The 21,757-nt window shown below is 38.7% G+C and overlaps 1 protein-coding gene across 1 annotated transcript in view; it reads left to right on the top strand.

The window, feature by feature from the left end:
* The window catches only part of MRC1 (mannose receptor C-type 1), a gene marked incomplete at both ends in the record, with an annotated part of 95,044 nt that overhangs the window by 55,466 nt on the left and 17,821 nt on the right, over window positions 1–21,757 (top strand). The window contains 11 exons of the mRNA XM_079700964.1: window positions 1,604–1,731; window positions 2,214–2,301; window positions 3,486–3,630; window positions 5,578–5,619; window positions 6,838–7,001; window positions 8,052–8,119; window positions 9,395–9,495; window positions 11,070–11,212; window positions 11,599–11,713; window positions 16,130–16,296; window positions 19,073–19,175. Coding sequence (XP_079557090.1) covers window positions 1,604–1,731; window positions 2,214–2,301; window positions 3,486–3,630; window positions 5,578–5,619; window positions 6,838–7,001; window positions 8,052–8,119; window positions 9,395–9,495; window positions 11,070–11,212; window positions 11,599–11,713; window positions 16,130–16,296; window positions 19,073–19,175 — 1,264 coding nt within the window. The remainder of the gene's footprint in view (window positions 1–1,603; window positions 1,732–2,213; window positions 2,302–3,485; window positions 3,631–5,577; window positions 5,620–6,837; window positions 7,002–8,051; window positions 8,120–9,394; window positions 9,496–11,069; window positions 11,213–11,598; window positions 11,714–16,129; window positions 16,297–19,072; window positions 19,176–21,757) is intronic.

Raw genomic sequence — 21,757 nt, 5'->3', positions numbered from 1 at the left:
TCTGGACTTCTTTTGTTCAGTCCTTTGAGGCATATGGCCCTGGCATGTTTTGTAAGACAGTTAGGCAAAGCTGATGAAGAACCTGAGTTACTAACATGTGTCAGAATGAGGTTGTTTAGTCTCCTCTCACTCAAGGGCTAGTTGAGCTGGTAACTTCTACTTAGCAGCAACAGAGACTCATTAGCTGTTCGATCCAGATTAGCCAGTCAAAGCTGAAAGCATAATTTACATAGAAGGGAACATATTGAGCCAAGACAGGAGAGGATTTTACAAATGGATTGAGGACTAATACAAAGCCAATCAGGTATTTGATTGCTGCCTCTGGAAACTTTTGAGTTATTGCACAAAGGCCAGGTTCGGCCTATGCACAGCCATCCACCTGAGGGTGGCAGGCTATGGAGATTAGCTGCAGAATTTTTGAGAGAAGGAGCAGAATTCTCCAGAGCTGGGAAGTGAACCAGGGGTTCCAGAAGATGTTATCCAGGTGGATGTTCAACGAATTCAAATATGTGCTTCCCTAGAAATTATGGTTTTAGAGGTGCTTGGGGTAGGGTTTGTTTGAAAACATATAGACCATCTTTGTACATATTAAGATGTGAGAATTAGTAATAAAATTCAGCTGTTAGTAAATGGATTGAAGAAAATAAAATCTTATATCACCATCTAACAAGTTGAGATATTCACAGGAGTCTTGAGAATTACTGCAGTGGAAAGTTGCTCAAGTTACCTGTATCCAGATAACTCAAGTAAGGTCAAGGTGAAGATTGCCTTGTGTTGCTCTATGACAACTGGGCAACCATAGTCCACTGGAAGCAAATCCCTTTTTCTACAAGCCTGCAATGGTGGGGGCCACGTCTCATGAGAAATAATGAATGAAAATTATAAAAGTTGGTGGATACAATGAACTCCTTTACTGTTTGCATCCTGATGGATATTTCCCATACTATCACTGTGGATAATATGACATATTCTCTAAATTCTATAAATCTTAGCTTTAGGTTCACTTATATCCCATCTTTTTAGATGCTCTCCCCGATAAGTGTCAGTCATGACACGTTCTCCAATCGTTGTTAAAATATACATCCATAAGGAAAAAGGAAAAGGCAGTTTTAAGAACATAACAACAAAGTGTTGGAAGGCTGCCGGGTTATTCACTGTTTAAGCTAAACAGGATAACAAACTGTGGTTCAATCTTAGAGAGGTTATTACCCTTAAATTTTTTAAATTCATGTTTACTTTCTCTATATCAAGTTTCTTTTCATTCTCTTCCATCTCAATGCCACTTTTTACACTTAACCAAATTAATCCTACCTTCTACAAGAAGCTGTATGCCAAACCCATACGCCTAAAGCTTTTAATCTGACTTCTCCAGGTGCTATAAAAGAAGTTCATTTTCTAAGGTTTTCTCAACAAAATCATCCCCCAAATTTTGTTACCCAAATATTCACTCACAAATTGATTTTCAGCCAAGAGAATTACATTGTTTGGGGCCATTGTAATGTCTTGCTTTTCTATAAATGAAATCTCATCAAAAGTAGATTATTTCTCTTGGTTTGATAAGCTATGAAGTGTAAAATAAATTCTGAATCTGTATCACCTTTAGCTGTTTACAAAAGGAAAACATGAGAAGAAAACATGGTTTGAATCTCGAGATTTTTGTAGAGCTCTGGGTGGAGATCTAGCTAGTATCAATAATAAGGAAGAACAGCAAACAATATGGCGATTAATAACGTAAGTAGCTTTTCTATACAATACTCCTTCCTTTGACCCGTTGGGTGTTAATGATGTTGAGAAAATTCTCATATTTCCAAAATTGTTGGCTCCTTATGCTGCTTTGGATACATATATCATATCCTGAATCCGTGGGCACTTTTTGATTTCGTTTCACTTCTAAATGCTTTAATTTTATAGATATAAATCCTGTGATGAATTGCTCTATAAACGTATAAGACACTCAGTACATATTATTAAATGAATAAATGAATGAGTACCTTCCAGTGCTTTACAGTTCTTTCAAACAGCAGCTTGTTTTCAGGATATTTACAGGTTGTACCAAAATGCACAACTGTTGCATAAAGCTTACATTTAGTCATTGAATCCCTTTACCTGTGTACTAACTAATTTATGCTTTGGGGGTCATTTTCAAATTTGATTAGGACGCAGAGGTAACCAAACTTGGTTCATAAGCTACCTTTATGTCTTGTATGTTGCAGAGCTAGTGGAAGCTACCACGAACTGTTTTGGTTGGGACTGACATATGGAAGTCCTTCTGAGGGCTTTACTTGGAGTGATGGATCTCCTGTGAGTAATTTGACTTAACAGATCATTTTCTTACTTTATCATGCATTTATTTTGATATTAACCTTCTGGCTTACTCCAGATGTTTGGTAAGATGGGTTATGATGAGAGCTAGAGACCTTTTTCTACGCAAAACGAATGCTATTTTAGAACCATTATTTTGCCCCTTGTCCTAGTACATTTCTCCTGTTCACCCAAGGTGGAACATGGTGGACTGGATGAAAAAAAATTAGGAAACTCATTCCTCTAATTGATATAAAATAATGTCTTCATTCTCTCATGCCACATTGGTATGCAAGTGGCTAAACTTCTTAAAAATTGAGTGTTTTATGACCTCTTATAGACTAGGAGGTATGGAAACAACTTTGGATACTCCATTAGAAACCATTAGGCTTTGTCAGACTTCTCCATTCTCAGGAACGGGGAAGTGAGAGGCTGTGGCACGTGCTGGCCGTCATCACAGGAAGTGATCTTGTGTACTATCAGTTCTACCTCCTGTCCCAACCCATCAGCAGCTTTTCAAGGTGCTCCGTAGGGTGGATTCTTTGATGGCTCCATTGTTAACATGGATTTTATATTTAGATCTCTGGAAAGTAGATCATGATGCTTATTCTAAAACCTTGTGTGTGGGCTATGATTCCACTCTGAGAACTCCGTAGAGGACCTAATCCCAGCCTTCCATTTATTTCTTTGGCACTTTGGCAACGTTTGGTAGCTTCCTTAGTAATATTTCATAAGTCTTTTCTTCTGTAAGGAGAACTAATTATATTTCTCTCTCCTATCCCTCTAGTAAAAAGAAAGTTTCCAGTATCACAATGAAATATTATCCCTTAAGAATGAGTTATAAATTGAGGAACTCCCAATACTGAGAAGTGGAACTTTTTGCCAGGTTTTTCCTGTATACAAATCCCACTTTCATGGCCCTGGATCCATTCTATTTAATAAGGGGGAAAGAAAATTTTATAATACTTAATAGCATACTCTATTTGACTTCAGAAGTTTCCATGTAATGACAGCTATTTCTTTCCCAGCTGTGCTCATAAAACTTGTTTGCAAAGCAAACCTATTGTGGAAAAAAACTGAAGCGATTAAAAAATGTAAACATCTTTCCTTTTGTGTTTGGATGGTTGATTGGCATTGGCCTGATAAAAATGGCTAATGGTTGTAATGTAATGTTTCTAACATAGGTTTCATATGAAAATTGGGCTTATGGAGAACCTAATAATTATCAAAATGTTGAGTACTGTGGTGAGTTGAAAGGTGACCCTGGTATGTCCTGGAACGATATTAACTGTGAACATCTTAACAACTGGATTTGCCACATACGAAAAGGTATGATGATCTGTCCTCTCCTTTATCTCAGATTGGAGAACTAACCTCCAGTGATCCCCATATCTTCCCTTTATCTGTGGAACCAAACAAACAAAATAACAAAATAAGGGAATTGGCAGGGGCCATCATTTCACAGGATAAGAATGAAGTCGCTGAGCACAGATAAATGTTCCAAAGGCACGGAAGATCAAAAGGCCACCCGGGAATCCTGGACCGGAGTCACGTCCTCCAAAATAATTCCCACGAGCTGCGGGTCTTGCTCAGGTCCTATAGGCACGGGAGTGGGTAGGTGTTCTACCCTGTAAGCAGAGTAATGAGGGTGCAGTTTCTGTTTGGGCATTTCCACCCTCTTTACCCACGTTAGTCATCCAATAGGTGAAAGTTTCCCTCAGTCTGAATATGCTGTTTATGGATTTCTCAAGGAAATGTTCAATCAAAGAACTGGCACCATTTTGAGGCCCCTGATGCTGTAAGACCCACCCTGTTGTTGATGGCCTCAGATGATCAATGCATACTTATCCGTCATGATTTGTGACTCAGAAAGTTCCACATGTCCAAGTCAGATTCTTTACAGATAAACAGGTCCACCCTTGAACCAAAATATGTATCACTTCCTCCTCTGTGGACAGATAAATGGAACCACGTCGCCCCCTGCTGTCGGGGATCCTTGGCTACTGTTCCAGGTCCATCGCTAAAGATACTGTGTCACTCTCCTACTGTCTGTCTGCTTATTTTCCTTACTCTTGCTTAGAGGAGTGTTTACAATGTTTTCAGAATGGAGGAATAAATAGTGGCCAGTTTTTCTTTAAAAGTCTCTTAGCTACCAAAGACTAATTTCCTTTTGTATTATTAGTAGCTCTGTTCTTACAGATGGTAAATTCATTAAACCAAAAGCTAAGTAACTTGAGTCCTTTTATCTGATTCCAGCAAAGTCCAAGTATTAGTAACTACTTGGAAAGAAAAATATTTTATGTAATGTTTCATAAAACAAACATTTAGTAAGAATAAGTTTTTTTTTCTTTTTAATTTATTTTTGGCTGCGTTGGGTCTTCGTTGCTGCAGGTGGGCTTTCTCTAGCTGCAGCGAGTGGGGGCTACTCTTCGTTGCGGTGTGTGGGCTTCTCATTGCGGTGGCTTCTCTTGTTGCGGAGCACGGGCTCTAGGTGCACAGGCTTCAGTAGTTGTGGTGTGTGGCCTCAGTAGTTCTGGCTCGCAGGCTCAGTAGTTGTGGCTCGCGGGCTCTAGAGCGCAGACTCAGTAGTTGTGGCGCACGGGCTTAGTTGCTCCGTGGCATGTGGGATCTTTCCGGACCAGGGCTCGAACCCATGTCACCTGCATTGGCAGGTGGATTCTTAACCACTGTGCCACCAGGGAAGCCCCAAGAATAAGTTTTTTGAAGAAACTATATTTTGTAAATAAATAGTTCGTATTTAATGGTTTCAAATAATGAAAATTTAGGTACTTTCACAGCTCATTATAAGATGCACCACTGTAAAACTAACATCTATTGAGCACTTTCTAAATACAAGTAACTCTCATATTTTACCCCATCTCTTTACGTATGTGACTAACTCCTTTTTGCAGTTGAGAAAGTTAAGGGTAAGACATTTAAACCCCAAACTGGGATTTGAACTTAGACTTTCTGATTCCAAAACTCATGTTCTTTCCTTTCTTTTTTATGACATTACTTTTTGGGCCTAAAAAACTGTCTTCCAATTTCTGGTGGTATTGCTGGACCTGATCTGATTAACTCTTAACTCCTAATTCTGTTTCTGTTTATTCTTCTTCCCTACAACTGATAGGAGAATTGAAGATTGGGAGGGAGGAAGAGAAAGAGAGAACAGTTAAGTTTTTAGCTATATTGACCCGTGAAAATAGTGAAACAAGAAGGATATGTAATAGCACAAGTTCAAGCACTGTTTATACCTAATTTTCTTTTGTTTTCCAGGACAAACACCAAAGCCTGAGCCAACCCCAGCTCCTCAAGACAGTAGGTGTTTCCTTTTTTTCCTGATTTCTATATTGATAGAAATAGATTCCTTTTTTTCCTCTTTCCTTTCTCAATGGAAAAACAAACAAACAAAAAACCTTACCCTAGGAAGGTGGAGAGAAGAGGTTCTTAGTATCTTTGAGAATGTCATGAAAGTTTGGATTTACTCCTCCAGACAGATACTTCCATGCACAGACATAAGGCATGTTAATATCACTTCTCAGCTTTCATGAATCAAATCCAAGGCCCTCATGTATTAGTTTCCTATGGCTGCTGTAACAAATTACCACAAACTTGGTGACTTAAAGCTATACACATTTATTCCCTTACAATTCTGGAGGTCAGAGGTGTGAACTCAGTTTCCCTGGGCTGAAATCAAGGGATAGGCAGGACCATGCTCCCTCCAGAGCCTCTAAGGGTGAATCTACTTCCTTGTCACAAGCTTCTAGAGCTGCATTCCTTGCATTTGTTGGTTCACGGCCCCTCCCTTTGTCTTCAAAACCAGCAGTGTAGCATCTTCCTTCGTTTGTCACATCACCACCTTCTTCTGTACTCACATCTCCCTCTGTAAGGATACTTATGATTTACATTTAGGGCCCACCCAGATAATTTAGGGTAATCTCTCCATCTGAAGGTTCTTAACTTAATCATGTCTACAAAGTACGTTTTTCTGTATAACAGTCACAGATTCCAGAGATTAAGACCTGGGCATCTTTGGGGCTTTTACTCAGCCTACTATAGCACAGAACCATAGAATTCCATAGTTGGGAAAAAGCCTTCGGAGTCCACCTGGTACCTGAATTCCTTGGTTCTTCAATTACACACTGAAGCACCCAAGTCCATCTTTTACAAGTTCTTTGTTAGATTAAGATGAAAGCTGCTTTCTCACAGTTTCCACTCTTTGAACCTAAAACATCATGGGTGCGTGTATGTCCTATTGATGAATGTAACATTGGGAGTTCTTTGACCCAATAATGATCTATGGAACTTAGCTGAGAAGAAAAGTAACTAGTTTTTACAGAGTTAGTGGAAAGTAGATATTTGGATTTAGGTGATTCAGACTGTACTGGCATCAACTTCCTTCTCCTTCTGAGCTCTCAGCGTTGCAGATACCTCTGATAGGGTCACTCTGCTCTTTTCACTTTGGTGTAGCATACATACCAGATTCTTGAATTTGTCTAAATAAAATTCATCACCTTTTTTTCACTAATTTTTCAGATCCACCAGTCACTGACGATGGGTGGGCTATTTACAAAGACTACCAGTATTATTTTAGCAAAGAGAAGGAAACCATGGACAAGGCACGAGAATTTTGCAAGAGGAATTTTGGTGATCTTGTTTCTATCCGAAGTGAAAGTGAAAAGAAGTTTCTATGGAAATATGTAAGAATATGATTAATTTAAGAATGGAACAGTGACATGTGCTAAGCAAAGACAATGTCTACGATTGCTACCCCATGGTGCAATTTCCAATTATGTGCTGAATTTGAACCTCCTAAGGTCAGGGGTCAAGATGTGAGTGTCAGGGCAGGGGTGCTGGGTATTGGCCATCGCAGAAGTGAATGACCTGATTGCTGGAGGATTCAGTGGAGAATCAGAGAACCCAGAAACAGTGTTTAGCCTGGGCTTTGGGAGAATCCAGACTTGATGGCTTTGAGTTCACTCATTTGATTTTCAAAGATTATCATTCTTAACTAGTTGTTATATATCAATCCTGGGCCCTTTGTGTTTAGTGCAAGTTGATTATAATTTATGTCTTAATCTTAGCCAGATTCTTGGTTAATAGATAGTATAGCTTGATTATTCATATAAAACTCTTTTTTGGTTGTGCCCAAATTGTCAGCTAACAGTGAAGGTATAATTGATTTTTTTCCAAGCGTCCTTAGCTTGATCTTTCTCCTTGAAAATCTTCATGGCATCTTTATTGTTTTCCAGAAAGGAGGTAAGAGAGAGAGAAGGAAAAAAATAAGTTCAACAGTAATGAAAGAATAAAAATTCATTTGACCACAAAGGTATTGGAGTGTAGCATGACTTATCTCCATCTTCGTAGATATACCATGGTTTGAAATTCTCAGTATATTTCCTAATATTGCACCAGTATATATGTGGGCGGAGAAGTCTTTCCTTAGACACATAATCCCAAATGGCTACTTTGTTTTAAAGAACGTCTTTAATAGTGTCTAATTACTAATGGCATCTGATGTTACAGAGAATGTCTTAAGGTATTTGCTATATAAATGCAGGTTGTTATATAATGTACATATTTTTCCTTTTATTTCTATGAAAACCATTGAATATGCAACAAAGTTTCTGTCTGAATGCCTCCTTAGAAAAGTCCCCAAATAGCCTGCTTCATTAATCTGTAGGTTTTATTTAAGAATTTGCTTATCATATAAGTACAGATTGAACTATATGTAAACTTCCATGTTCTAGGTAAACAGGAATGATGCACAGCCAGCATATTTTATTGGTTTATTGATCAGCTTGGATAAAAAGTTTACGTAAGTAAATCAAAATAAAACAACTTTGCTTAGGACAGTGCTCTGATGAGCACCAAAAAGTGATTTTCAGACTTTGGTTCTGCTGAATGAATGTAAAAAAAATCCTGCTGGGCTCTCAATCTACAAAGCGTCTTAAAAACAAAAACCAATTTTTAAAAATCCTGTTAAATATTTCAACATTATAAATCTCAAACAACTCAGACTCTGATTGAATCTTGCAAAATGTCACCTCTCTTTGTTTCAGGAGGTCATCAACTGTTAGTAAATCATCTGCTGGGAAGATGTATTATACAGATATGAATATTGAACTTATTTGAAAAATTATTCCCATTTGGACTGTCCTTGGTGCCTAGAACCAAAGGGGCCTTTCGTGTTGCCCCTCTTGCTGCTTTCGGAGCCCTGCTTTGAAGTATTCTTTCAACTGCCTGAAATGCTTTCCCTTCAAAGGAATGACTATACTGTTTTTCATTAGGTTCAGGGGCCAGCAAAAGCTGCAGGAGGGAGGAAATTAGTACATTTTGGGGGGTTTCTTTCCTTGTTCATTAGTACCCACGTTCTTCTAAGTTTGAAGAGCAAGTATGTCTTCCTGGCTCCTGCGTAGATGTATTAACCACATACGTTCCATGTGACCGCCATTGCCATTTTTGGCAAGAAAGACCCAAAGTCACTCATTATTTTTAAAGATCAGAAATGTCTGATGCTCCTTTGGACAAGCATCCATTTTAACCATCCTCCAAATGAGAGGGTCGAATTCGGTGATCTCCTGGTCTCCTTGCAGCTAACGAACGGCCCCCGAATTTCCGTAATTTATGAAAATGAGTATCGGCTCACCTACCTTAGGGGAAACCAGAGTAAACATGAAAATCAGAGAAGAGGCCCAGTGAGAAACTCTGTATTCTCCATCTCTCTGTGGGTGGTTTTGTTTTGTGGGACTCATGCCTAAGAAGTCCTATCGGAGGATGTTTACTTCTGGTCCACTTCCAGGGTAACTGGGATCTCCATTTATTCTCTCACATCAAGACTAGAAGTGCTTCTTCCAGGGAGGGAAAAGAAGACAGACGAGCCAGGCATCCAGTTACTACAGGAGATCTCAGTTCCCCGGGGGAGCACCGATGACCTTTGGGGGTTTCCTGCTGCTCTCTCTAGAAACCTCTCTTCTCTTTGCTTCGGATGCTGTGCTGTCTTCATCTTGATTGACTTGCCTGTTCCCACCACTAGGCTGTAGCCAACTCTTCTGATTGGATTTTTGCTAACCGGCTGAATTTTCTTTTCCAGTTGGATGGACGGAAGCAAAGTGGATTATGTGGCTTGGGCCACAGGTGAACCCAATTTTGCAAATGATGATGAAAACTGTGTAACCATGTATTCAAATTCAGGTAGACAAGATCACAATCTTCTTGAATCTGCCTTGTGGTGTGATGTGTCATTTGCTACATCCTTAGGCTAAAAGTAGCAAGTTGTGTGCTTAAATCAGACAAGAAAAGGAGAGAGAATGAAGGAGAATTCTAATTTTAGCAACATAACTGTTCAATTTGTAAGGAGAATGGATGCTTAACATTTACTCCAATTAAATGACACAGTCTTCTCACTTCTTCTCATTTTCTGAAACATTTTTTCATGTTCTGAAAATATCCAGAATGTTTATCTATCTCCTTTATGTCTTTATCTGTAAACTGGGAATAATAACGGAATGTATCAATTGTCGAGCAGATTGAGATAATTCATCTAAAACACTAAGCAAATGCTTCATATATAAAGTTTATTAGATTATTATTATTAGCAATTACTGGCTATTTAGATAATAACCTGCAACATTAGTATGTGCTTTGCTCATAGTAAACTCTCTGTAAAGTTGAACTATTATTGGTTTAAGTGAAAGCGCAAAAGGGTATCTATCACACAGATCTTTCTTGTCTCTTGTGTACAAATGATGTTTGTAGTATAAACCATTTTTGAGAATCCTTATGAACCATAAACACATTTTAAAACTTTATTGGGCCTCCCTGGTGGCGCAGTGGTTGAGAGTCCGCCTGCCGATGCAGGGGATACGGGTTCGTGCCCCGGTCTGGGAGGATCCCATATACCGCGGAGCGGCTGGGCCCGTGAGCCATGGCTGCTGAGCCTGTGCATCCGGAGCCTGTGCTCCGCAACGGGAGAGGCCACAACAGTGAGAGGCCCGCGTACCACAAAAAAAAAAAAAAAAAAAAAAAAAAAAAAAAAAAAACTTTATTTATTTTTGGGAGGGTAAGCTTTTTATTATCTTTTTTCCTTGTTGGTCATTTATTTTACATATAGCAGTGTATACATGTCAATACCAAACTCCCTAACTATCCCCCTCCCTCTTCCCCACCCTGGTGACCATAAGTTCATTTTCTAAGTCTGTGAGCCTGTTTCTGCTTTGTAAATAAGTTCGTTTGTATCATTTTTTTTTTAATTCTGCATATAAGCAGTATCATATGATATTTCTCTTTCTCTGCCCGACTTATTGTACTCAGTATGACGGTCTCTAGGTCCATCCAGGTTGCTGCAAATGGCATTATTTTATTCTTTTTCGTGGCTGAGCAATATTCCATTGTGTATATGTACCACAACTCCTTTATCCATTCCTCTGTTGATGGACATTTAGGTTGCTTCCCTGTCTTGGCTATTATAAACTAAACACATTTTAAAAAGTGTTTTTAACTCCTATATATAAAATAGATAAACCACAAGGACCTACTGTATGGCACAGAAAACTGTATTCAATATCTTGTAATAATGTATAATGGAAAAGAATTCGATATATATAACTGAGTCACTGTGCTTTACACCCAAAGCTAACACAACATTGTAAATCAACTGTACTTCAATACAAAGGTGTTTTTTTTTAAAAAAGTGTTTTTAAAAATGTTTTTTAAAAAAACTGTTTTTAAGCATGTAAATCTAATTGAACTATTCTGTTCTTTATCAGGGTTCTGGAATGACATTAACTGTGGTTCTCCAAATGCCTTCATTTGTCAACGCCATAACAGTAGTATCAATGCCACGGCTCTCCCTACCACACCCTCGGTCCCAGGAGGTTGTAAGGAAGGTTGGAATTTTTATAATTACAAGGTACTAAGAAAACTTAGTTGTAGTCACATCACTGACTAGTGTGGAGAGTGGCAATGCAAATCTTTCAGCTTCAAGTTAATGTTTGCTTGCCTCATCACTTTAAAAAATTTTAGGCAAGAATATGTGGAAATTCCATGTTAAATTCTCTGTGGGAATTGATAGTAGAGTTGACGGTATTACCCAAATAGTTGTGCCCTTTGTCCCAAGGGAGAAAAAACTTTGCAAAGAAAGCTGATGGGTAATAAAACTAACAATTTTTTGCATTTCTATTTGGTTGTGAGCAAATGTATATTTAGCTCTAATCTTCATGGATCATTTTGATTTCTTTAGAGCAAATACTGTTATCTTTATGTAATCCCTATGATTTTTTTCTCCTTCCATCCGAGTGTTTCAAAATCTTTGGATTTGTTGAAGAAGAAAGAAAAAATTGGCAAGAGGCACGAAAAGCTTGCATAGGATTTGGAGGAAATCTGGCGTCCATACACAATGAAAAAGAGCAAGGTGTGTGGGCCGTTTTACAGTCAGTGATGCACATAAATACGTAACTTTTTTCCCTAAAATGGTAGAATGTTGCTTATAGTAAATGATTTTTTGGTGTTCCAGAGTAAAGACTAGGAGGGGAAAACAAGCACATACTGGGAGCTATTTTATTAGTTGTAGGCCTTATGCTGAGCATTTTACATGTAAATTGCCTTTCCATTTTCATAACAAGTCTATGAAGCAGGAATCATTAGTCCCTTGTGAATGAGGAAATGTGCTCAGGGAGAGTTAGATCAGGGAGCTTAGAGGGTAAGGTGTAGGACTGGGAATCAAACTGGGTCTTCCAGCTTCAATTCCATCTGTTTCTGCCAAACCGGTTTTTTCACCAAAGAGTCAAAGAAGAAGAGTAGTTCCAGGAATAAAATTAAAAATTGCTCATTTTCCATTTACCGCCCTTCTAGTCACTTGATATAGAATTTATAACGCAATAAAACTTTTTTCAATATGAACTTTGAACAAATTGAGAAAAAAAAATTGGATAAAACATAAGGATAAGCCAGAGCTTTGAAGAACGGGATGAAGAAACACACCACTTACATATAGCAGATTGTAAAATTCATTATATTGTGGTCAAGAGAAAGGTACTTGATCCCTTTTGCATGGTCTTTTTGGGGCCACCTTACCTGAAGTAGATATTAGGTTAAGTTAGTTACTTTAAAAATGATGTTGACCAACTGCGGGCCTTTCAGATGACAGCAGCTAAACTGATGAAGGTTTGGAAACCACAGCCAGCAGCGAGTGAGCATGGTTTGAAAGACCCTAGGTTTCACAGCCTGGAAAAGAGGATGTGAACTTTGAAGGATCGTCCCACTAAAGAAGGAAGACTTAGAACCCATGAGTGGCAGTTACAGGGAAACAAATGTAGGCTCAAAATTAGGAGGTTATTCTAACAATTAGAACTAATTGGATGGGATGCTTCGTGAGTTTTTTTAAAGGGCTGTGAAAATGCTTTTGTTGGAAGGTACTGAAATGGGTGCTGCAGAGTCACATATGTTGACTGGTATGTAGCGTGGAAGATGCTCAATGCATATTTGTTGTGTGTAGGAATTTATGCGATGTCGTTGGGGAAAGATGTAGACTGGATGATTTCTAAGTTCCCTTTTGGTTCTGAGGTTCTTTGACTTCCAAAATCATTTATTGGAAAAAAATGATATACCTCAAAAAAGATAAGAAAGAAGAGAGACCTTGGAACGCTGTGTGGCACTCTCCTAAATGTTAATTTCACTCCATAAATGCTACCATGTGCTTTCTTGGAACACATTCTACAGTAAATCAACCAGGCTTGCACTGAGAACCTTTGACAAGTTCAGCAGCTTGCCAGACTCTGGAAGAAAAGTGTCAAACCATAGCACACAAAAAAAATTCAGGAATATAATACTCACATTTCTCTAACTGGTCTACCACATTCTGGGCTTAGCTACCCAGCAGAGAAACACAGTAATTGATTCCCTCTCTTAACCACAAAGAGCTAATTCTTGCCATAACAAAATTAGAACCTGGGTCATAGAGATGTGCAGAAGGGAACAATTTTCAGATAAACTAACATTATTCCTGGCAACACAGGCACACGCTGTTGAATTCTTTTTGTGGTTCTTGGCAGAAAACAAGTCAGTGTTGAAATATTGGCAGGTAGAGCTTTTCCACATTTCATTTCAAGTTGGGGATAAGGCAAGAGTTATGATCTTATTTAGGAAATAAAAAAGAAAACAAAGTAAATATGTACCCATGCTCTTTTCTTTCTGAAAAATATTATAAGAAATTTCTTTTTTTTTTTTCCTTTGAGTTAATTGAGAAATAAGCAAATCTCTGAGCAGTGTAGTGGCGTCTATTACTCTGCCGAAGAGTAAGCACGTAAAAATGACCCTTCTGTGGAACTGTTTGTTCATGAATAAACAGATAATCTCTGTGGCCTTCTTTCTATTTTACATTTTTTGTTAGTAACCCAAGTGCTTAGTCATTTGGTTTCCTATTTGCATTCAGGAGTCGTGTTTAAGCAGAGTTTGGAAATTGTCCTGTAGAGTCCGTGCTCATTCACTCGGTGTCTATCTAGTGTCCTTGGTGTCCACAACTCCTGGCAGGTGAGGTTGCTGGCCTCAGAAGGCAGCTGCCATGGTGTGGCAGGCATGGGGATGGGCTGCTGGAGAAGGGATGGGGAACAAGTACGTTTAAGCCTTTTACAGTTTCTGGATATTTGCCAACATCCTGTCTGCCACAGAATTGATAAAGAAGCAAGAGGCCATATTTGTCCTGCTTTCTCTGATTTTCTCTCCCAATGATGTGAGCACTTAGCACCAAGATGCCCCCTGGTTCCAAGCATGCGCAGTGGACGTGGTTGGCTGCTGACCCCTAGGAACTGACTGCCCTGGAGGAGTTCCATTTGGGTAGCTCTTTTGGTTTGGAAGTCCAAGGTGGTGATCATTTGACAGCCTAATGTTTTTTCATTTTGACAAATAGTTTTTATTTTCAGAACTTTTTTAGATTAAGAGCTCTCTTTGGCCCCTAGTTATTATTATGTTGGCCAAAAAGTTCGTTCAGGTTTTTCCATAACATCTTTTTTTTTTACTCTCCATGCCTTTTTTTATTAACATCTTTATTGCAGTATAATTGCTTTACAATGGTGTGTTAGTTTCTGCTTTATAACAAAGTGAATCAGTTATACATACACATACGTTCCCATATCTCTTCCCTCTTGCATCTCCCTCCTTCCCACCCTCCCTATCCCACCCCTCTAGGTGGTCACAAAGCACCGAGCTGATCTCCCTGTGCTATGCGGCTGCTTCCCACTAGCTATCTATTTTACGTTTGGTAGTGTATATATGTCCATGCCACTCTCTCACTTTGTCACAGCTTACCCTTCCCCCTCCCCATATCCTCAAGTCCATGCTCTAGTAGGTCTGTGTCTTTATTCCTGTCTTACCCTAGGTTCTTCATGACCTTTTTTTTCCCCTTAGATTCCATATATATGTGTTAGCATATGGTATTTGTTTTTCTCTTTCTGACTTACTTCACTCTGTATGACAGACTCTAGGTCCATCCACCTCATTACAAATATCTCAATTTTGTTTCTTTTTACGGCTGAGTAATATTCCATTGTATATATGTGCCACATCTTCTTTATCCATTCATCCGATGATGGACACTTAGGTTGCTTCCATGACCTGGCTATTGTAAATAGTGCTGCAATGAACATTTTGGTACATGACTCTTTTTGAATTATGGTTTTCTCAGGGTATATGCCCAGTAGTGGGATTGCTGGGTCATATGGTAGTTCTATTTTTAGTTTTTTAAGGAACCTCCATACTGTTCTCCATAGTGGCTGCACCAATTTACATTCCCACCAACAGTGCAAGAGGGTTCCCTTTTCTCCACACCCTCTCCAGCATTTATTGTTTCTAGATTTTTTGATGATGGCCATTCTGACCGGTGTGAGATTATATCTCATTGTAATTTTGATTTGCATTTCTCTAATGATTAATGATATTGAGCATTCTTTCATGTGTTTGTTGGCTATCTGTATATCTTCTTTGGAGAAATGTCTATTTAGGTCTTCTGCCCATTTTTGGATTGGGTTGTTTTTTTTGTTGTTATTGAGCTGCATGAGCTGCTTGTAAATCTTGGAGATTAATCCTTTGTCAGTTGTTTCATTTGCAAATATTTTCTCCCATTCTAAGGGTTGTCTTTTGGTCTTGTTTATGGTTGCCTTTGCTGTGCAAAAGCTTTTAAGTTTCATTAGGTCCCATTTGTTTATTTTTGGTTTTATTTCCATTTCTCTAGGAGGTGGGTCAAAAAGGATCTTGCTGTGATTGATGTCATAGAGTGTTCTGCCTATGTTTTCCTCTAAGAGTTTGATAGTGCCTGGCCTTACATTTAGGCCTTTATCCATTTTGGAAGAACCCGAACGAACTTTTTGGCCAACCCAGTATAATCAGTTTATCTTATTTATAGAAACAGGACACCTGCTAACTAGTACAGGATGACCGTGCGTGAATTAGAAAAATGTTCCTCTTCCTGCAGAATGGTAGGCAGCCACAACCCAGATCTGGGTGTACAAAATGGAGGGTGGGGCATAGGGTGGACTTCAGCCCTGCCGGCCCCAGCGCCCCAGTGTCCTTGGGTAGGGCACAACCTATACAACTATCTGCAGTGACCCAGGTAAAACCTAGACTTTTATTATGAGAAAATTTTCAAAGTCCAAACCTGAAGTGCTAACATGCTGCTCAGGTTAGACTGTGTTTGTTTTCACGGTAAGTGCTTTTAAATGATAATAAAGGCATTGATCACATGCTCGGTATTTGTAAATTAATGTCTTCTGAGTGTTTTTGATATCGGAGTCTTTCCCCTCAAAGTTCACAATTATCTTGTGAAACTTTCTTTCAGCATTCCTTACATATCATATGAAGAACTCCACTTTTCACACCTGGACTGGGCTGAATGATGTCAATTCAGAGCACACCTTCCTTTGGACGGATGGCCGAGGAGTTCATTACACAAACTGGGGGAAAGGTTACCCTGGTGGGAGAAGGAGCAGTCTTTCTTATGAAGATGTAAATATCGCTTTCTGGTCACCTCTCCGTACTCTGTCCATTTGCTTCAGGTCGCCATATTAGTGGTTAATCTTCTGTGAAAAATTCTGCCAGAGTACTCCTTGATCCGATTCATTCTTGCGCATTTTAACTGTTTCAGACTGAGCCAGCCCTTGAAGGAAGGGGTATACATTCAGTTAAGAACTCTTCATCTTTGGGTTGGGGGTGGGAGGACATAGATGGTGATGGTAGTGAGGAACAGGGAAAGCCAGCTCCAGTATGGGCCCAGGTTGTAGTCAGCATGTGCACTTGAACCCAGAGTTAGCGATGTTCTTTGCATCAGCTACCCCTAAACTCTTGAAACTGTTGTAGTCTTTGGGGTGTAGTTCTGCAAGCTCCTACTGCTTCTAAAGTTATCATCATCATCATCATGAGCTACTGTTTGCAGAGTGCTTACTATGTGTCAAACACTGCTAAGTGCTAAGTGCATTAACCTAAAAGACAGACAATTGCTTCTTTTTAAAAAAATTTAAAAACATTTTTTAATTATTTATTTTTAACATCTTTATTGGAGTATAATTGCTTTACATTGTTGTGTTAGTTTCTGCTTTATAACAAAGTGAATCAGCTATACGTACACATATATCCCCATATCTCCTCCCCCTTGCGTCTCCCTCCCACCCTCCCTATCCCACCCCTCTAGGTGGTCACAAAGCGCCGAGCTGATCTCCCTGTGCTATGCGGCTTCTTCCCACTAGCTATCTACCTTATGTTTGGTAGTGTATATATGTCCATGCGTCTCTCTCGCTTTGTCACAGCTTACCCTTCCCCCTCCCCATATCCTCAAGTCCATTCTCTAGTAGGTCTGTGTCTTTATTCCCGTCCTGCCCCTAGGTTCTTCATGACCTTTTTTTTTTTTTTTAGATTCCATATATATGTGTTAGCATACAGTATTTGTTTTTCTCTTTCTGACTTTTACTTCACTCTGTATGACAGACTCTAGGTCCATCCACCTCACTACAAATAGCTCAATTTCGTTTCTTTTTATGGCTGAGTAATATTCCATTGTGTATATGTGCCACATCTTCTTTATCCATTCATCTGTCGGTGGACACTTAGGTTGCTTCCGTGTCCTGGCTATTGTAAATAGAGCTTCAATGAACATTGTGATACATGAAAATTGCTTCTTTATTTCACTATTTTTAATCTTATATCATTAAAGCCGACTAATCAGTGTTAAACACCATACTAGGCATTGTGGAAATCATGAAGGCACATAAGATTTTATTCTACCTTGAAGAAGCTTACACCTAAGTTAGACCCCAAGTCTTCTACAAGAAAGACGACAGGAACAAAATGAAAGTGTGTAATGAGAAGATCAGCTATAAAGCATGATAGTAGTTAGGAGGAAAGAAACTTCCTGTGGGATGTAGTGATCTAATCAGGCAGCACATATCTGTGGAGCTCTTCATTTGATGGAAAGGAGGCATGTGAAGAAGAATGTGGGTCTTCTTCCCAAGAAGTTTAAATCATGATTAGGGGATCATGGCAAGAGGATGGGGAAGGTCGTGTTAAGTGGGAAAGGTGAATAAAGTCTTTAAGAAAAAGGCACAAGATGGGTTTGGGCGGAAATAAATAACTAGATATAGTAGAAGTTTCATGCAGAAAAGAAGTAGGCGTGAACTTTAGAACATGGAAAGCAGAATTCAGAGAAATTTAGATGCCCTAAGAAAGAGTTTGGACTTTGTCAGATAGGCAGAAAAAAAAAAAAAAAAAAAAAAAAGGTCTGAGCAGAAAAACAATCTCATCAAGATGGTACCTTTATGATAATTAATTTGGTAGCTATGTGTAGTTTAGATATATTCTGGTTGTGGGTAAGTGACTTTCTGGGGAGAAATTCTTTCAATCCTTATTACATAAATGAGGGCTGAAAAGTAGACTGGAGTGAGATAGGGTTTGCTTAGAAAGATTTCGTGGATGAGTGGTAAATTTCAGTTAAAACAAAAAAATCCATTGTTGCACAAGTTTTTTGTTTTTAGAACATAATGAAAAGGAGAAACAAACAAAATCTGTAAACTCACCTTCCAGGAAAAAAACCCCACTGTTTTGTTGGTTTTCTTCCTAGGTTTTTTTCTTAGCGTGTGTAAAAATATAAAGTTTGTATTCCACAAAACTGGAATCAAAACACATATATTGTGTTGTTACAATTTCAGGACTTGTAAAATGAAGAGGATTAAATGTAGTTTGATAAAGAGAGTGGGAGAGAAACGTTCACATGCATTGTGTAGTGGAAACATGCTTGTTCTGTGTAGGTTTCCTGGTTTAGAGCAGAGATGCTGGGCCAGGATAATGAAAGATAAGAATAGCTAAGAAGGGAGATGGGGATGCGCAGAGAATCTTTGAAATGTACAGTTAGGGGTTCCTGATAGTTGAGGCTCATGGGATAATGAGGCTGGAGGCTGAGAAGGCGGCTCTGGCCCTGGTGAAAGCTGTGGTAGCTTTCAGGGAATTAATGAGATTTCTGACAGCAGCATTTCTCAGAACCAGCTCCAAAATTTATCCAACTCTGCTTAATTTTCAATTAAAATAGCAAGGGTTCAGTGAGGGATCTGCATGGAAGTTGGCCAGTTGCGTGGAAAGTAAGGATGAATTGAACGTGCTGTAAATGAATTAGGACTATCCTAAAAGTTGGAGGTTAGGGATAAAGGATTTTTTGTTGTTGTTGCTTATTAATGAATTGGTTTAAATAATTATCCATCCACATTTGGCTTTTTTTTTCTTCTCCATGAATATACAGGCTGACTGTGTTCTTATTATCGGAGGGAAGTCAAGGGATGCAGGAAAATGGATGGATGACACCTGTGACAGTAAGCGAGGTTATGTATGCCAGACACTTCCCGGTAAGTCCTACCAGACCTCGCTGGGCTGTAAGAGGTGGGGTTTTTCCATACTTTTTAAAAAGTGACATTCTTCTCAATTTTGCTGTGAGCCTTAAACTGCTCTAAAAAAATGAAGTTTTGTTTTAAAAAAGTGACCCTTCCCTTGCACATCAACACGTTGGTTTTAAAATTTTTTTTAAACTAAATAATTAAATTTATTTTTTGGCCGTGCCATGTGGCATGTGGAATATTAGTTCCCCGACGAAGGATCGAACCTGCGCCCCCTGCAGTGGAAGCACGGAGTCTTAATCACTGGACCGCCAGGGAAGTCCCCATCAACATGTTTATTTGATTCTCCCTTTCATCCATGGATGGCTGTGACAGACAAAAAGGATATTTTCCGTAATTTATTCATGAATGTGCCCCCTCATCCATTACCAGAAAGTCTGCACAGATTAAACTAGAGGTTGAAACTTTTTCTAATTTTGTTAGAAATTTGGAATGTTTGCTTACCTCTACCTTAAAAGAAAAAAATGTCAGAGTAGGGATACCTCACTTCAATTTGTATAATTTGAGAACCATTGCCCCCAAACACCCTATATGCCTCACCATTTGTTATATATTCTGTGTCTCTAAAAATGTAGATGTCTTATTTGTGGTCCTTTTTTCATCTTAGGAAGCCTAACTATGGTGCAAGGAAAATAAAACAGATGTGTGGATATCGACCAAGAATCAAGATTATGGTTGTGTGCATTTTAGTTTCAAGTGAAGTTAGAATAGAAACGTTTGGCTACATAAGAAGAGGTTCAGAAAATAAAAGATAGATTAGAGATGAGGGTTGAAGATGAGGTGGGTTGCTGTCACCCTGAGCTGAGCCCTCAGAGGAGCTTGAATTAGAAGCTACTTGATCTCCCGGATCTAACAAATTTTTCTATACTTTCTGGGGAATCAGGGAACTGATATCAATCATGACAATGACTGAAAATCACTGAAGATATTTTCAGATGATTGCAAAGTCCTGCAGGAATTCTAACCTCCTATTGATCCAAAAGAAGGCCCAGGCCAGGCCGCTTTTCTCTCTCTGCTACACCCTTCGAGCACCAGAATCTTAGGCCACTGGTAATGCATCTGTGCTTCCAATCTTTGGGGAAAGAAGGGAGTCCCCTTCCAGGAGGGAATGATGATTCCTAAACTTGTTTAAAATCTTTCTCTTCTTCCTGTAAACACAAGGGATAGAATATTTGCTGCCGACAAAAGATATTTTGACAATTTTTAATGACTTAGGTTTCGGGAAAGGTCGACAGTGTTAACGTGAAAAAGGCAGAATATGAAATTTTATAGACTACTGATGATGCAAAAAACACTTTGAACCCCCTTAAAAAAAAAGAACAAGAAGGTGATGGAAATGCCTCAAAATAGGAATAGTGGATATGTTTGCATCGTGGGATTAAGACCTTTAGTTCCTTCATTGTACTATTGTATTTTTCTTCATTTATCAAAAACTGTCTCTTTCTAATGCTCTCTCTCTATGTATATATATTTGCATTTATATTATATATAATATGTCTGTACATCTATATATATATCTCTATATATAACAATTATGAGGAAACACTAAAATATTGAGGTGGTTAGATTCTAAGTAATTTTTTTCTCATTTTTATGCTTTTCTATATTTTCTAAAATTTCAGCAAAGAATGTGTGTTCAGTATTTTTTAAAAGTGTTGTTTTCAGAAAGTCCCTGGTGGTCCAGTGGTTAGGACTCAGGGCTTTCACTGCTGGGGCCTGGGTTTGATCCCTGGTTGGGGAACTAAGATCCCGCAATCTGTGCGGCGTGGCCAAAAGAATAAAATTAAATAAATAAAAAGTAAAACACTGTTGTTTTTATTCATATATATGAGTATGTGTGAATGAATATATATGAATTCATGTAAATATATAAAGATACATAAATAAAAACATGAATGAATACATATGAATATAAAACACTTAAAAACAATCCCTTGATGAAACACATGTCCCTTGATGAAATTTTAGAAAATACAGAAAAGCATAAAGAGAAAAAATTACCCATAATCTAACCACCTGAAAATAACCTCTCAGTAATTTAGTTTTTTCTGTATAATTTTTTCTATGAGTGTTTTAATAAACAAGCTAATTGGATAAATGAGCTAATTTCCTGGCTGCATATAGCCTTTGGTGAAGCTTTATCTCAAGCTTCATTGGGCACTTTTAGCAGTCCAAAACTTTTCCCATGTTGTTAAGACAAACCCAGCTCTCTCCAAGCTGGGAAATGATGAGACTGTTTACTTCCTACTGGCTGTAACATGTAAGGATCCGGGGCTGGGTCTCTTGGTTTAATGCTATTCTATCAACACACGGTGGCAGCAACAGCAGAAGAAAGGGGAGGCTGCCCTCCTTGCTGAATTAAAATTGTTGCCTCACCAGAGTCTTCAAAAGAAAGTTTGGCGTTCTTGGAGTGACAGAACAAGGCACATGGTGGGTTGCGTTGGTATATGCAGTGGAACAGGTTGGAGAATTGGCCAAGACAACATCAGTAGGCAGGGACATCTGGAACCCTAGACCAGGGGTTGGCAACCTTT

Source organism: Hyperoodon ampullatus (assembly GCF_949752795.1).
Source record: "Hyperoodon ampullatus genome assembly, chromosome: 3".
Lineage (NCBI taxonomy): Eukaryota > Metazoa > Chordata > Mammalia > Artiodactyla > Ziphiidae > Hyperoodon > Hyperoodon ampullatus.
Note: the sequence above shows the minus strand (reverse complement) of the source record. Positions and strands in the feature narration are given on the sequence as shown.